At 46.8% G+C, this 18030-nt stretch overlaps 1 protein-coding gene across 1 annotated transcript in view; it reads left to right on the forward strand.

Moving 5' to 3' along the window:
- Nucleotides 1–18030, forward strand: part of VILL (villin like) — a 37635-nt gene that overhangs the window by 5779 nt on the left and 13826 nt on the right. Inside the window, exons 2-9 of the mRNA XM_059482651.1 lie at nt 6085–6166; nt 7773–7847; nt 9828–10024; nt 13044–13152; nt 13849–13959; nt 15373–15572; nt 15654–15732; nt 17113–17211. Coding sequence (XP_059338634.1) covers nt 6098–6166; nt 7773–7847; nt 9828–10024; nt 13044–13152; nt 13849–13959; nt 15373–15572; nt 15654–15732; nt 17113–17211 — 939 coding nt within the window. The 5' untranslated portion in view covers nt 6085–6097. The remainder of the gene's footprint in view (nt 1–6084; nt 6167–7772; nt 7848–9827; nt 10025–13043; nt 13153–13848; nt 13960–15372; nt 15573–15653; nt 15733–17112; nt 17212–18030) is intronic.

Below are 18030 nucleotides of genomic sequence, written 5' to 3' on the forward strand. Positions count from 1 at the left end.
CAGTTTGAGAGGCCATTATTAACATTAAACCCTCTCTTCATCCCATGCCCTTACATCCTCACTCACATTAACCTCAGCATCCCAGCCCAGGAGAAAAGAACAGAAAACACCAGTCTGCTGTGGTGTCAGGCAGCTCCTGGTGTGGGGATCCCTGGCAGCCATTCATGGAAAAAGGGGAAATCCTGCCCCACTTGAACCAGTGAAGTCCCCTCTTATCTCCAGCCCTGAGGAGAGGAGCCCAATCTCGGCTCATCCCATCCAATGCCTCACCTCAGGTTTCAAACCATTTCAGGATCCATCCTGATGATCCTGTAGCATGGACAGGGGATCTGTTCTGCCCAGTGGAGATGGCTGAAGCACGAGGGCCACTCCAATATTTGTTTTATTGCCAGAGCCATGGGAAGGAGCAGCTTGCTGGAAATGCAGCACCTGAGCAGCAGCTCCTGGCCACAGAGCCTGAGGAGCTGAGCCCAGCCACTCACCCATCTCATTTCAAAGACATTAAGTAAAGCCAAGCCTGCCAGCTTCCCTAATAAGCTGTTCCAATGTTTAATTGCCCACCATGATCAGAAATAGCATCTTATTTTAAGGCCTGCTTTACGTAATTTTAGCTGCCAGGCAACAGCTCTTTCCAAGAAGGCTGAAGTGCTCTCTGTGGTCACCCAGGCGTGTCTGGGCAGAGCCCTGGCCTTGGCTTAGGGGCCACACTGAGCTCCTGAACCTGGATCTCACAGGACTTGGAGCAGGAGGATGAGCTGAGCTGTGCTTTTTCCTCTTTTCCCATCCCCACCATGCATATCCTGTTCCTTGCCCTCCCTACCAGGCTTCAGCACATCCAGCATGGCTTGGAGGAAGGTATTACAGCTTTAAATGTGACAGCATGAGAGAACAGACAAGCCCCATAGCTGGCCCTCCCTAGCCATGATTTTCCTGTGGTATAAAAGCTGCTTTTTCTCCTCTTGCAACAGAGAAATAAAAGACAGCTTATCCAGGCTGAGTGCTGAACTTCTGCACAGTCCTGTTCCTGAGCTGGAGCTGATGAGCCACAGGATGGAACTCCAGTGTTGAATTTCACTCCTCTGGGCAAAACAAGAGTTAACCACTGTCCTCAAACAAAAAATGGCACCTACTTGGGCCCAGATGCCCAACTCTAGTGGAGACAATGAAAGCAATTCAACAGCCCCTGCTTTACCTCATCTAATGCCAGTCCAAGTATTCCCAATAATTAGGCCTTTCAGCCTGGAAAGGCTGGAGCCACAGCTGCTTCCTATTTTCTCAGAGCTGTACAGAGCATTAGTCATTTCACTGGGGCTGTTTTATTACTGTGACTACAGCCAGAACCCAGGCCAGTCTGAATTCAGAATGTGCTTCAGGAGCTGGAAATGCTCCCCTGTCCCCTTTCTGAGTCCTGGCTTTTTCCTCCCCACCCAAACAGCCCAGGACTGCCTGGAGCAATGTGCTGCAGGGCCTGGGTTCCATCATGGACCGAGCTGACCCAGGGATGGTGGCACTGCCACCCCAGCCATTATTCATTAACCAGCCTTGGGAGTGACCTTGACACTCAATTAGTCATGTAGGTGAAGCTTTTCCTCATGCTGTGCTGCTTGGAGAGGGGATGAGGGCTGGATTCAGCAAGCAGGAGTGCTGCTGTGGTTTTGTGTCACCCTGATTTTTTAAGATTTTCTAAGCCTTCTGATGTTTACATTCTTGTAGCAAACTGCCTCACATACTTTATATAAATAACTTATTGTTTTACATTATTTTATAGAGGAAGAAAAATTTGATGGACTATTGGTTTGTCCAGCGTCATTGTAGAGGTGGCACTTTCACCCTCCAATCCACTGTCAACTTTTAGAAAACTATAAATGTTGGAGTCAAAAAATAAAATTCTCTTTTCTTCACCTTGAGAGCAGCAGTGTGTGCACTTGTATTGTTTTGTGTCCTATAGTGACAATTTTGGCAGTGCACAAAGGCCAGTGGGTGTAAGGGGAACCCATCCACCTTCACCCACCAGCTTTGCTGCCTGGGCTGTGCCAGGAAAAGCTTTGATTTTAGCTCTGGAGGCTCCAGATGCCCCTGGCTGTAGCATCTACTCAAGGGCCAGCCACTGATGTTGGGTTTCCAGGTTCTCTGCCCTCAGTCAAGAGCAGCATTTGATCTTTTGTCCTGGTTCAGGGCAAATTTGGGAGAGAACCCCCAAAGGGGCTGTGATAGGAAAGCAGATTCAATCGGCCCCTCCCCTCAACTGGTCCGGGAGAAACTACCTCCTTGGAGAAAAGTGGAAAAAAACTGTTGATTAAACAATAAAACCTAAACAATATTAACCAATCAAACCCCTTGCTGCTCCAAAAGAGATGACAAACTGAGAAAGTCCCTCCCCGGGTTGCAGCTCAGCTCACTCAGTCTCTGGTCAGTCCCTCAGTGCTGGAAATGTCGCAGGCCAGGCCTGGCCCGGTGGGCCTCAGGTGCAGCTGCCGGTGCTCTGCTGGTGTTCAGGCCAGAGCAGGTTTAAACAGGGCCAAAGAAAAGGGAAAAAACCTCAGTCCAGGGAACTTCTTTGCCTCAGCTAGCTAAACTAACTAAAAGCAAAGGAGAGCTCTGTCCCGCTGTCTGTCCTTCCACAGACAACACAGCCCAGGAGCAGGAATGTGGAGGAGTGAGTGCAGTGTCTGAAAACAAACTGTGCTTCTTCTGTCCCCCCTTCACTCTCTGGAGCAAGTCTTAAAGGTGCAAAACTTATTATTCAGCATAACAGAACAAGATGATTGGGGATAAAAGCATCATATAGTCAACCTAGGACACCTTTGCAATTTTATTTATAGCACCTTTACAAGTGGGGATGACCCAGCAGAGCAGCTCCAAGCCAGAAGCTGCCTTTGCTCCGCAGTGACCACTCCCAGCCCACATTCAAGGGGTGAACTTTTCTCCTCTTCCCATGCAGAGAGGAAGATTTCCCTGGAAATGGTGGCAATGGGAGAGGCTGGCCCTGGAGGTGGAAACTGAGTAGTTGCATGTTATTAATGTGGGGGCAGAGAGATGAGCTAGAGCTGTTTCTCTCCTCCCCTCACAGGTAGAGCTGTGTCTGCCCGAGGAGGCAAATCCATCCCCATAACCAGTGATTTTCCCTGGTGAATTTCTGCCCCTGAGGTGGTTGACTCACACTTCTTGCCAATTTGCATTTCACCTAATGCTGGGCAAAACTGATTTGACTGAGATAAGGGCTGCCCCAGACACTGCTGTTGAAACCCCACAGTGAATGCCCCAAGACTCTTAACATCCCTTTTTTTTCTTCCTTTTTAAATTCTAAAAGTTTCTGCCCTTTATAATTCCAGCACAGATGGGAAGATTTCACTCCATAAATACCAGATTTCATGTCTGGACAGGAGTTGAATTATGAGATCATCTGATTAAAACCCCACATTAAATCATTAATGAAATGAGCTGCTTGATTATATAAGTCATATTCCTATTATTTCTAACTTGGCCACTGGCTGAAAGAAGCTGGAAATTCCAAAGAAACAGCCAACCTTGTCTATGATTCACACTCCCCCAGCTAAAGCACTTAGGAGGAAGGGAGGGACACCATTTCTCAGAAAAGTGGGGACTCAGCACTGATTGTGATGTTTCAGATGGAGAAAGGATCCCCAGGAGTGAAGGAGATCCAAGACCCTTGTTTTTAGTCAATTAAGTTTGATTTGGGATCTGTGGAGCACTGCTGGCTCTCAGAGGGCACTGCCTGTGGCCAGAGGAATCTCAGCATCCTTTGGCTTAATTTTTCCAGGAGAGGTTGGGATGCTAAGAGGAGCAGGGATCCAGCTGTGTCTCACAGCTGGCCAGCTGCTGCTTTCCTGAGCAGTGAGCAGGAGAGCAAGGTGCCTGCTGCCTTCCACAGGGAGAAGTGTCAGCAGTGCTAAAAACCTCCACTGCCCTCAAATATAAACTATCTTTACTGGCTTTGGTTTCAGGTTCTTCCTGTTTTGATGCTGGAAAGAAAAACCCCTAAATAAATTAAAAAGATAGCTGAGAGAAGGAGGCTTCACTTGGGTTTTTCTTTGATAGGGAACTTTCGAATATGATATTAAAAGAAAGGAGAGGTTTTTGACTAAAGATCTGAACTAAGACCATGTTTTTTATTTAGTTCCTGATAGCCCTGTACTTCAGGGCTGTAGGTGAGTCAGGACACCATTTAGAGCAGTGTCTGTCTCCTCTGTGGACACCGAAATATCTTCTTGGATCTGGCTTTTAATCTGTGTGGGTGTCAATCACCTTTCTGGGAATTGAAGTAAAAAATATCTTATTTTGTGCTTGCTGTTTGTTTTCCTGCCTGGAAGCTCTCTGGAGGACCAGAGAGGGAGCTGAAAGTTGCTGAATGTGTTCCTGAGGCCTCATGGACTCGGTCTCCAGCGGTCCTTGTGTGTTCAGGAAGGAATGAGCACCTCTGACTCCTGCTGCTGAGCCCTGCCAGGCTGTGCCTGCTCAGGGAGCAGAGAGGTGCTGGGGCTGTGCTCAAAACACCCCAGGAAACACCTGCACCTCCCTGCTGCCTGAGCCAGGGTCTGGGATGCCTGGATGGACCAATGTTCCTGCCTGTGGCATTTTTTGTGCATTTTTTGTGCTCTTCCTGAGTGTTCAACCTCTTCAGGGTGACCAGCACTTGTTGCTCGTAACACGAGCAATAAAAACCTCTGGCAGGGATCACAGCTCCGCTCTTCCCCACCTTCAGAAGAACACTGAGCTGTGTTTTCTCTGGAGGCTGGGCCTGGATTTGTGAGCAGGACTGGCTCACAGAAAGGCTGGTGTGGGTTGTGGCCCTGCACAAACACAGCCTGTCCCGTGGCTGCTGCAGTGGAGCTGGCTCCAATAGGATCTAACTCCATGTTTTTATGGACATTACTTTGGGATTTCATTTGTTGCTGGAAGTTGCCCTGTAAACAAGCTGGGTTCTAAAGTTGTTTCTTGAGCAAAAATCTTGGCAGTAGGATCAGGGAGCATAGCTAAGAATTTTTCCCCCACAACTGGTGGGTATGGTAGAGGATGGATGGGAGACCTCCACCCATCACAAGGAAGACGACGCAAAAACCATCTCAGATATTCTCAGACACCTTTGTGTGGGCAATCTGAAACCTGGTTCTTCCCCATGGAGGCAGCAGAGCTTGGAGAAATGCTGAGATTTGTGTAAAATAGACATTCTGGTTATTAATTGGATCACTCTGTGTGCTGCTGTGCCTGCATGGACCTGGGAGCATGGTGCCCTGCCCTGAGATCCCTGTCTGAATTTACAGCTGAATATTGGCCTGAAGTAGAAGGGCTTCATTCCTTGGGCTCCCCCAAGGCCAGGAGACCTCACCTGACCTGTCCTGACGTGCAGTGACTGGCCCAGGGGGGCACAGGACTCCTGGAGGTCCTCTTGTGTCTCCTCCACCCCTCGTGCCTTGGTGGGAACAAACCAGTACTGGTGTCGGGTCCAACAGCCCAGTGGATCCTTTCCATGTGTTCAAATCCAGGGAAAATGATCCCAAATGGATCCTTTCCACCTGATCAAATCCAGGGGAAATGATCCCCAATGGATCCTTTCCATGTGTGCAAATCCAGGGAAAATTATCCCCAATGGATCCTTTCCACCTCTTCAAATCCAGGGGAAATGATCCCCAATGGATCCTTTCCACCTCTTCAAATCCAGGGAAAATGATCCCCAATGGATCCTTTCCACCTCTTCAAATCCAGGGAAAATGATCCCCAATGGATCCTTTTCATGTGTTCAAATCCAGGCAAAATAATCCCCAATGGATCCTTTCCACCTCTTCAAATCCAGGGAAAATAATGCCTCACCCAAACCACACTGTCCTATCAGTTTTTGCTGGGCTGGGATCCTGCACTTTGCTTGGCCCTTCATGAGCATGGATAGCCTGGGAATGGGGGTTCATCCCACCTAACTGTTTATAGCAGATATAGAGATACTTCAAAACATGGATTTTCTGTGTTAAACCTGCTCTGATGGCAAGAGGAGCCCAGCTGACCAGCACACTCACTGTTGCATCTAATTATATAATTATTTACTACTTTTTTTCTTCCTTTGCCTTCTAGCTCAGCCTGCAGAATGACAGAAGGTGACACAAACCTCCCAAGCATCGAGAGGAAGCTGGGACTGCAGATATGGGGCATAGAGGTAGGACAAGAGAGATGGCACATGTCCTCTGTCATAGTCATGGCACATGTTCCTCTGCACATCTGTGTGTTTATGTTTCAAGGAAGATTAATTCTTGCAGTAATCTGTGTGGGAAAAGAGAGTCCTAAAGATAAGATAGAGTGGGAAACAGACTGAGTATTTCCCCATGAAATGTTCAACATGTTATTGTTTTGGTTTCCTGCTCTGTAAAACTGAGATGATAATGTTTACAAAGGAAACGGGAATGTGGTGGGACTGAAGTAATTCCTCCAGTACTGGAGGCTTTTCTCATTCCTTTTTGGAATCAGTGCAAGGCTGCTTTAACACAGAGAAATTCCTTGCTTCACCAAGATGGGTGATCCTTAGTCCACACCAGCAGATGCCATGGGGAAGACAGATTTTTGCAGCAAAGGCATTCCATGGAGTCTATTTGTACTTCTTTCTTTCTGCCTATTTATACTTCTTCCTTGCCTTTCCTACTCTGTGTCACTGCAAGGAGAGACCCTGCAGCTTGTGATTTTGCCTTTTTGCTGGTGGTGGTATCTGATTTTGGATTGGACCCAAGCTTGCTCAACTCTGCTTTTTCTGCCCCAATTCACCCAGAACATTCCCCTGCAATGAGAGTGGGTTTAGACTGAGGTGCAGAATCCCCTCAGGGGAGCAGAGGGAAGAGTCTCCAACATCTCCAAGTGATATTCAGCAGGTCACAACCATGTTCCAAATATCACAGAGCCTTCACCTTTCCATTTCTCTGCAAAGCACTGCGCTGAGCTGCTTTCAGAGGATCTGTAATTAGAGCTGTGTGGGTTCACAAGGGTCAGGCTGGTATGCTGGGAGACAAGTCAGGCCAGCAGAAGAATGCATGGCTCTAATTTCAGGGTACCTCAGAGCCAGCTCCATCCCAGGAGCTGCGTGGGGACTGCTGGGTGGCACAGCCAGGCACCTGTGCTGGGCAGGCATGGCTAATTATGCACGCTCAATTATGCACTTGTGCCAGAGGAAATCTGCAATTAGGGTCTGGAGGGGCGAGGGACCATCAGTGTCCTCAGCTCTGTTTTTTCTCAGCTGGTTGCCCTGAGCCCCTAACAGAGGGGTTATCCTCACAAAGTGCTGAAAGTTTTCCTCAAACTCACGGGCAAACTCACTGAGCAAAGAACTGCCCAAAATTAAACCTAGGCTGAGATGTGCTCACTCTCCTGGGGAATTCCCACAAATATTCCCACAAATAAAAAATTTGTAGGGAAATTAAATAAAATTTGTAAATTAAAAAAAAATTGTAGGGAAATTCCCTATAAATGCAAGCTCTGGAGCATTTCAGCCTGAGCCCCAGGTGTATATCTACAGGATTGCACAAGGGCAAGGACACTAAAATGTACTTGTCAGTCTCTCTGAGAAAAATCATCATTTTCCATTCTCACTCCTTAGTATTTTGGATATTTCCTCCAGAAGTGGCTTTTCCCAGCTCAGAAACTCAGCCCTGATTCTTCCTCCTCCAAACCCTGATTGTCACCTCAGTGCTTTGTGCAGCCCAGCCTGTCCTGTTTCATACACACCAACTTCTGGCTCTTCACTTTTAGCAGTGACCCCAACTCTGATTTCCTTACAGAACATGAAGATGGTTCCTGTACCTGAAAAAGCTTATGGGACTTTTTTTGAAGGAGACTGTTACATCATCTTGCACGTAAGTAAGACAGCAAACACTGCTCTCTGTTGGGCAACTGGTTCAACCCTTTTTATTTAGATTTGCCTTGGTGTACCTGTCCTGTGGAAAAAGCACTGTTTTGCATGTGTGCTCACCATCTAATCATGGATCTGAATTTCACGTGGCTGTTGTGACAACACTGCCTGTTTAGTAAATCAGAAGTTCAGAGGAGCAGTTAACTTAGTAATTCATTAAAAGTGTTTATCTTCCAATCAACTGAGTCATGCCCAGGCATGGCAAAATGACCAGTACATCCCTGGAAAACTCAATCAAGGCTCACATTTAAATGATTTGTGGGAGTCCTTGGGGGATGTGGGATGTGACCAGCTGGAGGGTCTCATTTTTAGCAGGTGATGTAGGCCATGAGGATGCTCCATGTCGTGTGTCACGTAAGCAGCAGAGGCTCTGCAGCCCATCCCATGTCCCCATAAGGACACTTCAGCCCCACCCAAATTTGGTGCAGAGCTACCTGAGCTGGTTGTGAAGGAGTGCTGAGAACCAGCTGTGCTCTGTGCAAACTGCCTGGTGGTCTCAGATTTCGGCAGGAGGATGATGTGTTACACTCACCTCCTAAAATCCCTTCCAAATCTCTTTATCTGCGTGGAGCAACCCAGGTCTCATTGAACCCAAACCCATCATAGGGTGGACACCAGAAGCATTTCCCACTTCCTGGGTCTGAGTGTGCCTCCTGCAAACATCTCTGTTGGTGGAGAGGCAGCAACACCTCCAGTGCCCCACAATGCCCAACTGTACATCCCCCATGTGCCAGGATGGGAAGGCAGGCTGGGATAGCAGCACAGGATGTGTCTCCTGCTCAAATGCCCCACACACATGCCTCTAGGGTCCCTTCAGATTGCTGAAAGCCTGAGTTACAGGCCCATGAACAGAACAGAATACTAGAGTCTAAACTAGAGTTTAGAACACAATACTATAGTTCTTGCAGGGAGCTGGCAGTGTAAATATGGATTTTGATGCTCAACTTCTGTTACAACAACATCCCCAGGCAGAAGAGCCCTTCATCAGCCCACTATTCTCCTTTTCCCTGGAAGACAGGAGGGTAAAAACACTCATCTGTGCATTCTGCTTCTTTATTGGAGCCTTTCCAAATAATGATTGTCCGTAGGACAATGGGACTTTGATCATCTTCAAAAGCAATGTATTAAATTGAGTGATTTTTCCACAAATTAATTATCTGTGCCTGAGGAACAGAGCTGTGTTTTATTCAACTCCTTCTGCTGTGTTTCACTGTGGTATCACTGCACAAAGCAAATAAACAGAATTTAGTGTCAAATCCAGCTTATGAAATGAGCTTTTATTACCTTTCCCAGGTGTCCACAATGGGATTTAACACAGTGGGTGCAGGAAGATAACTGGCACAACTCAAATAACACTGAGCACACCTTCTTCTCAGCCTGCTTGCCTCCTTTTTCTAGGCTGCTGGGGTTTTCTGTAATAAGATGAATCCCAGCATGCACACACTGGCTCAGCTTCATTTGGAGTTATGTCTATTTTGCAAGTCAGCAGGAATTCTGAGGCAGTTTGTGCTGCTCTGTTATGTGCTGTGAGAACAACAACAAGAAAGCAAGGGTAGCATCTCCAGGCAAATAAATAGCAGTGTGCCTTGTATTTCAAAAGATATCCTATGAGAAGAATCTCCTTTAAGTCTTAATATCAAAATGTACAACAGTAGAACAATCTGAACACATTAATTGCATGGGTGCTCAGTTTTCCTTGATAATGGGAGTTATGAAAGAATATTAAAGAGAAACATCCTTAGTTTGGTTTATAAAACCCATAAATTGCTCTGCTGAATGAGGAGAGCAGGGAGTACCTGAGGCTGTGTCCTCTCTCCTCTTGCCCAGGAGAAAGGCAGAACTGGGAAATTCCATGGTCACTCTGTTTTCCAACACAAAAACGGGCTGTGCCTTCACCTGGACCTGTCCTTCCCCTCTCTTGCAGACCAAAAGGAGCTCCCGTGGCTCGGCTGTGGATCTGCACTACTGGATTGGCCAGGACTCCTCCCAGGACGAGCAGGGCGCCGCGGCCGTGTACGTGACGCAGCTGGACGCGGCGCTCGGGGGCAGCCCCGTGCAGCACCGCGAGGTGCAGGGACACGAGTCCGAGACCTTCCAGAGCTACTTCCGACACGGCATCATGTGAGTGGCACCGAGTGACCCACAGAGAGCTGGGCTGTGGCCCCTGGGGTTCCCTCTGCTTCTCTCTAAGTCTCAGAGACATCCATATCTCAAAAATGTGGGAAATCTAGAATGCACGGAATGAGCGGGTTGGATGAGACCTTCAAGATCATCCAGTCCAACCCAGCCCCAACACCTCAACTAAACCATCTCACCACATCCAGTCTGTTTATAAACACACCCAGGGATGGGGACTCCAACACCTCCCTGGGCAGCCATTCCAGAACTTTATCACTCTTTCTATAAAAAACTTTCTGCTAATATCCAACTGGTATTTCCCTTGGTGCAGCTTGAGGCTGTGTGCTCTGGTTCTGTCAGTGCTTCCTGGAGAAAGAGCCCAACCCCAGCTGAGAACAGGCACCTTTCAGGAGCTGCAGAGAGTGATGAGGGCACCCCTTGACGAGGCCTCTGGTGTCAAGATGACCTTGAGGTGTTATAAAGTCTCTTTTCTCAGTCCCAAGACCAAAGAAGAAGACAGGATTCCTCAGCTCTCATTCTCAAGGCTGTTTGTTTTCTCTTATCTAATACAGTGTCTTTCTGACCTGCTGAGGTCTGAAAATTATTTACAATAATTTTCCAATACCTATCACCTATGTTAGACAGTCTGTCTCTACTCTAAACCAATCCAAAAGTGTCACCATCACATCAGAAGATGGAGGGCAAGAAGAAGAAGGACAGGATACACCCATATTCCTCCATCTTGCCTCTTGAACCCCCATTCTAAATCCCCAAAATTCTACTTTTTCACCCTATGATAAATTCACTATCATTCTATTCAAACCCTTGTGGCTTTTAACTCCTCACACAAAGTTGGTAATTGTTTCCATGGGCTAAAATCGAAGGCACAGGTGTCTGACTCCATGCCAAGGTTTCTGAGCCCCCTGCCAGGATCTCCAGTCCTCCAGGGCAGCCAGAGGAATGACCTGGGTTCTGACAACCCCTGAGTCTCCTTTTCTCCAGGCTGAGCACCCCCAGCTCCCTCAGGGGCTCCTCACAGGGTTTGTGTTCCCAGCCCCTCTCCAGCCTCGCTGTCCCCTCTGGATGTGCTCAGTGTCCCAAGGTCCTTCCCAAGCTGAGGGGCCAGAGCTGGGCACAGCACTCAAGGTGGGACCTCACCAATGCCAAGTAGAGGGACAGAATGACCTCCCTGGATCAGCACTGATGCTAGTTAAAATTCAGAACAAAGAATTCCCATTTTGAAGGAATTACTTATTCAGTCTGGAGCCGTGGCATTCTGTTCCACTGGTCATTTTCCCAGATTTTTGCAGTAAATTAATCTTAACCTCCCTTTTGTTCACCTCAGGGTCTTCGTTCCTCTCCTCCACAGACTTTCAAGTGCCCATTCAGAGCACTTCAGACTAATATCCACCTTGCAGTGAAGTGCTGATTTGGCTCATAGTGGGTGTAATATTCCTGAAGTGGAAGGAAAAAGTGACTGCACTTTTGTCATCTAAAAGATAATGTTGAATATATGATATGTTGATATGTTGAATCCAATCCCAGGGTCTTTGCTCACTCTGGGGTTTTTGGAAGGACTCCAGTTACTGTCCTCCAAGGAAGATCTTCATTGGCAATAAACAGCCTGAGTGCTTTGGTTTCAAACAGCTGAAGGAAACTCAGAAATCCTGGGTCAATATTCTCCATCCCAGTCTGGCTGGATATCTCTGTCTTGTGCATCTCAACAACCTCTCATGAATCTCCTCAGAACTTTTCTGAGAGAGAAAAGTGCTTTTAGCCTCATCTTGAAGATGAGTAGGCAACAGTGAAGGACTGAAAATCAGACCCTCAAAACCAGTCTGTTTGGAAACCTGTCTGAAATCAGCATGGATTAGAATTCATCTGGGTCTAAACCACATCCCTGTGGTCAGTGAGGAAGTCTGAGGCAGAATGAGAAATTAAAGGAAGCTCTTTCCACATCTTGGCAGGTGGACTCATCACCACAGCATCCTTCTGTGGGTATCTTAAGCTGGGCCAAACAAGTCTAGAGTGCTGTGAGTCACATTTCTGACCACATTAGCCAGTACCTTTCCACCTAAAATAGTGGAAAGTTTCCACCTACAATAGCCAGTACCCTTCCACCTAAAATACACTCTATTACCCACATGGCAAAAATTACAGTCAACAATTGTCCCCTTTTTCCCCCTAAATAGCATTGTGTCAGTTATTACTGCAGTGTGAACAAGGGATCTGTTTTCTAAAATGGTCTAGGATATGTAAGAGTGGATTAAACTCACCCCAAAACCATTAAAAATGCTGTGGAACTTCTGTGGGGGGTTGTGCCCTCTCATGATTGTGCAAAGTTGCCCCAAGAGAGGAGATGACATTGTGGCGTGAGGTGATAACAGTGCTGAGAGTGGCTGCTGCACAGTGTGTATTCAGGGATGGAAGAAAAAATTTGGGAGGTAAAACCTGAGAGAAACATAGTGTCCTGTAAGTGTTTACAGTTTTGTTCTGCTTCTGGCCACAGTTTCCTGTCTAGGCTGCTTTTAATAAAATAGCTATTTTGAAGAAAACAAAATTCTAGCAGGAAGTTTGTTTTCTGCCAAGTCTGTTTCATATTCTAATTGAATGCTTATGGAATATTTCAATTTTGGGATGCCACTGCCATGATCAGTAGGATTTTCAGTTTGGTTGTGTTACAATTCCATTTCCATCCCTGACCTGCCTGTTCATCTTCTCCCAGGGTGTTTAATGCTTGGAATCGATGATCTTGAAAGTCTTGTCCAACATAAATGATTTTATGATTCTATAATTGTGTGCACAGCAGCAACACAACGCCCATAAGAGGCAGACAGACACCTTGATAAGGACCATGAACAGCAGTAAGGAACACAGCATTTGCCACTGCAATTTTAGGATTTTGAGGTTATTTTTCCTCTAGATTTTTTAGTTGCCACCAAAATGTTGGGATGTTCTCAGAGGATAGAGGGGAAGGTATTTTCTAATGAGGTCTAACTCTTCATTCTCTGCTGCACAACAGCTACAAGAAGGGAGGAGTGGCTTCAGGATTTAAGCACGTGGAGACCAACATGTACAACATCAAGCGTCTCCTTCACGTCAAGGGCAAGAAGCACGTGTCAGCCACAGAGGTAAGAAGAAGACCTTGCTCTTCTTATGGGTCATTTCTCCTTCCCCTTCCTCCTACACTCATTTTTGAGCAGATTTACAGGTGGGTATTATTACAGCGCCCTGAGTGGGTGCGGCTGGTGAGAGAGAGACGGTGAATCTTGTATCTTGATCAGAAGGCTGAATTTATTAATATATGATATAATACATTATAGTTATACTAAAAAGAATATAGAGAGAGGTTTGCAGAGCTGCTAGCTAAGCTAAGAAGTGATAGAAAAGAAGAATCTACAACAAAGTTGTGTTCAAGGACTCAGTTCCCTAGCTTGCACTGGTGATTGGCTCTTAATTATAAACATAGAAAATGAGCCAATCAAGGTGTTCCTGTTGCATTCCCCAGCAGCTGATAATAATTGTTTACCTTCTCTTCGGGGGCCTCTGGCCTCCCGAAGACGCAGAAATCTGAAAGAAAGGATTTCTGTGGAGAAATGTCTGCGACAGGGTATCTCATTTCTGCTCAAGAACTTCTATTTCGGGACAGTTTTCAAGTCCTCACTTGAGGGTTTGGTGTTAGCACTGTACTCAGTGAGGAGCTGAGTGCCAGCAGAATGAGGAGTCACTGCAAACCTGTTTTTACATCCCCAGGGACAGGTTTGCCATGGCTGGCACTTGTCACCTGCAGCTTTCCTTGTCCAAACTCTCTCATTTCCCTGTGACAGGTAGCACTCTCCTGGGACAGCTTCAACAAGGGAGATGTGTTCTTGCTGGACCTTGGTAAAGTGCTGATCCAGTGGAATGGACCCAGCTGCAGCATTGCTGAGAAATCCAGGGTGAGTACAGGCAAAAGACACTTGGCCTTAAGTGGCATATTTGATGCTTGGGGGAAAAAAATTCACAGTGTTTTCACAGTGAAAATCTTATGACCAACAACATAGATATGACCAAATAATAATAAATTTTATACTTGCCCATCTGTTGGTTTTAGAGGCCCATGGAATTGCTTTGCTCCACTTCAGACCTGGCCTCAGGTTGCATTTCACAGGCAGCCAAGGGCACATCACTAGTTCCAGCCCCAGAAAGTCATCCAGCTCCCTCTGGAGCTCATCTCCATCCCTCTGTGCCCTGTTGTTTGCATGGCATAGGATTAGAAAGTCAGCAGCTCCAGTAGGTTTAGCTGCAGTAGCCACCCCAGGGTAGATTAATTTTAATTTTTTGTTTACAGCATCAACAGGGAATTCTGGCTTGGTCAGTATGAGACAAGCAGGAATACATAACCCAAGTGCTGATAGGTCACATCTACAGCTCTTAATGCACTTTGCAAAGGGATCATTACCCTTATTTTACTAATACAGGAACCAAGATACAGAGATCTAATAAAGCAAGATACAGCAACAGGTCATCAGCAAAGCTGGTGGCCAACTTGTGGTCATTATAGTATTAAAAGGCAGATGGGTCTGCTCTGTGTGTGGTGTCCCCTGATGAACTGGGAGAGGCGGAATCTCCCCAGGGAATGCCATTTTTGGGGCACAGTGGAGATCCTGTGGATGCTGAAGAAGGTACAAAGCAATCCTCAACACGGGAGGGGGAGCAGGTTTGTGGCTGCTGGGTTCATCTCAGGCCTCAAGCAGGTCATCTCCCATGTCTGATAAAGAGACAGGAGATAAAGAGAGGAGTCTTTCAAAGCTATTGCAGTAGGAGTCATGGGAACAAAAAAAAAATCAATTGAAGATGGAGATTTCAGCCTAATTAGCTGCTTGACATTTCATGCTGCTTTTTTCACAGAAGACATCCACGTTTTTTGAACACTTAAAACATTTAAATGTAAAATGCCACCGTGGGGTGGCCGGGGTCCTGCAGCTCTGTACATCCTGCCTCGTTGGCCTCAGCATGTGTTCATCTGTCCCCCAGACCATCCCAGAGGACCACTGGACCTGCTGGTGCACAGTCCCATGCAGGCAGTGCCTGTTGTGGCTCCCACACGCCTGTGGCTCCCACATGCCTCCTCCCATGTGCCCTGTGGGAGCAGCATCAACAGCGACTGCAATTAGCAGTATTTTCCTACGAGTTAGTTAATAATCAGGCATTACAAACATATCTGCTTCTTTAATAGCTAAATTTGGAAGGCACTAGGAGCTTCAGGGAGCTGTGGTAACGTGGCTGGGGCTGTTGGTTCTCAGTCACTGCTTGGAGCTCGCTGGGTGTGGGGTGTGTGTCAGGACTTACCCCTGTGGGTCCTTGTGCAGGGTCTTGCTCTGGCTCGGAGCATCAGGGACAGCGAGAGGGGCGGCCGTGCTCAGATTGGCATCATTGACAACGAGAGGGATTCGCCAGACCTGATGCAGATCATGAGGATGGTGCTGGGCGAGAGGCGCGGGGAGCTCCGCGACGCCGTCCCCGACACCAAAGCCGACGAGCTGCAGAAAGCCAACGTCAGGCTCTACCAGTGAGTCCTGTGCTCCCAACCCTGTCCCTTGTCCCAGGGGCTCTGTGGGGTCTAACTCAGCTCGGTGGCTCTGTCTTGCAGTGTCTATGAGAAGGACAATGACCTGGTGGTGCAGGAGATCGCCACCCGGCCCCTGACGCAGGATCTGCTCCAGCACGAGGTGAGACAATGCCAGAGTGGCCTTTGCAGCCAGAAAAGGAGGCTGTGGCTCACTTTGTTTTCAGCTGAGCACCTGTTTCCTGAAAATTATCAGGCCTTCCATCACTAGGAGAGCTTTGCCCTGCTGTTAGGTTAGGACAGCTTAGCCCTGCTACAATCTCAGCAGCCGGAGGTAGGTGGTGTGCTGAAGCTGTTCCAAGAAGAGATGGCAAATTGGTGCTCTGAGCCAAGGATTATATTAGCTTGGCAATCACAGTGAGGGAGAGCTGCATACCAGGAATAAATTCCAGATGGAATGAAGGCTTCTTAATACCTGATGTTCAAGGATAGCCTTCCCTCTGCTGACTCCAGAGCAAATAAATATTCTGCTCACGAAACCAGGGAGATTTGTTTTCCTGCCATAGCAAGTGGCTGGTCTCAGTGACCCACCCTGGAAGGAGATTTCCTGACAGACCCTCTGTGCGGAGTTTTTCAGAAAACAGAGGCTTTTCCTCTGACTGAAATTTGGCAGAGAATTGCTCATCCTTAATTCTCTGCAGTGCAGAGCAGCCTATTCCAGCACAGCACTGTGCCACAAGGCTCCCACTCCCCTTTGCATCCTGATGTCAGCCTTGTTAAAATCTCAGCCTCCCTTTGCAGACATGTGAAGCCCTTTTTCTTCTTTCATAGTTCAGTTTGAAAAAGGAGCAGCCTTTGGTCCCACAGTGTGTTTGGAGCTGTCTGCGGTGGGGATGGGCTCAGCACACCCCTCATCCCCTTTGGGTTTGGGATCCTGCTGCATTCACAGCAATGCAACACTGAGTTCCAGATCAGGGATATCAATGAGGACAAAATATTCATGCAGAACATGTCTAACTCAGACCTTTCCTGCTCCTTTAGAAGCAGATTTGGGCATAAATGCAGGGAGCAGCAGGGTAGGGTAGATATTTCAGTGTACACTTCTCCTGGCCCCTTTTGGAGCTTTTGGTTTGAGAACACATCCTCTGAGGCGGTAATAGGCAGTTTTGAGCAATGCCTAAGAAAAATACATACTTTAGCTAGTTAAAATTATAAATCAACAGCCTGGGCCAGGTGTGCCCACACCTGTGAACCTCTACCCTGTGGGGTTGGTGGTAGTTGCACTCCATTTATAAACTATGGAAATGAATTAATTAATAGTTGTACTCCATGTATATACCAAGAAATTATTTCTCTGTCACCTCTGATAATGGCTGCACCAGGATTAGAGCTCTGCAAAGCAGAGAAATGAGCTGGATATGCATCTGACTTAAATCTACAACAAGGATCCACCTGATTGGGCTACAAATGATGAGCTTTTCCTGCACAGAGTTTTTCACTTTTGGTTTTTTTTCTGTTTCCTGTTTTTTTGGTTTAACCTCAGGACTGCTACATTTTAGACCAAGGTGGCTTCAAAATTTATGTCTGGAGAGGAAAGGCCTCCAGCCCAGAAGAGAAAAAAGCAGCATTCACTCGAGCTGTGGTGAGTTGTAATAGAGTGCAAATGATGTCGTGGGCGGTTGATATGTGCTGATCTAGATCTGACCACTAATTACAATTAAGTGTAGCTCTTGGGGAGCTGGCCTGTGTAATAACAGAGAAGTTGAGTGTCTAGGGGAAGCATGATGACATAAATACAAAATTGTTAGTCATCAAATTGTGCTAGGACTAAGACCTGCCACTAAAACGAAGAAAAAAACGGATAAAGAAAATCAAGTATAAAAGAAAATACTTTTCTAAGTGGTAAATAGTGAACTTCTGGGAACTGTTGGTTCAAGGGATGGTGGAATCAGAGAGGATCAGCAGGGTCAATAATTTGACCAAAAAAGGTGCATAAACAGATAATAAAGGGGCTCTGACATCCATGTGTTATTTTCAGAGCATTCACCAGCTCTTCCTCTCAGAAAAAAATTAGCCTCAAGGGAGCCTGAGCAAGTAAGGAATTTGGTATTTTTTTACAAGTTAGCATGTTGAAGTGAAGACTATGAGGGAACACGGCTTTTATTTAGACATTTACTTATGGGAAGACCATAAATGGCTTCATCTTCCATGAGACCTAACTAGGACATACTGAACTTCAGTGGGTCCACCTTCAGTAAGGTCCTACCTGGGGACTCCAGCCTCAATAGGATTGCATCTATTGTCTCAGAGAAGAAAAGCTTAAAAATGCCTTAAAACTTATCTCACTGTCCTCTGTGCTCCTTTCAAGAGCTTGACTCAGACTCATTTCAGTAGGCAATCATCTCTGCAAATTCTGGCCCTGAGCTACACATGTAGAACAAAAGATATGTCTGTCTTTCAG

This window comes from Ammospiza nelsoni, chromosome 1 (genome assembly GCF_027579445.1).
Source record: "Ammospiza nelsoni isolate bAmmNel1 chromosome 1, bAmmNel1.pri, whole genome shotgun sequence".
Lineage (NCBI taxonomy): Eukaryota > Metazoa > Chordata > Aves > Passeriformes > Passerellidae > Ammospiza > Ammospiza nelsoni.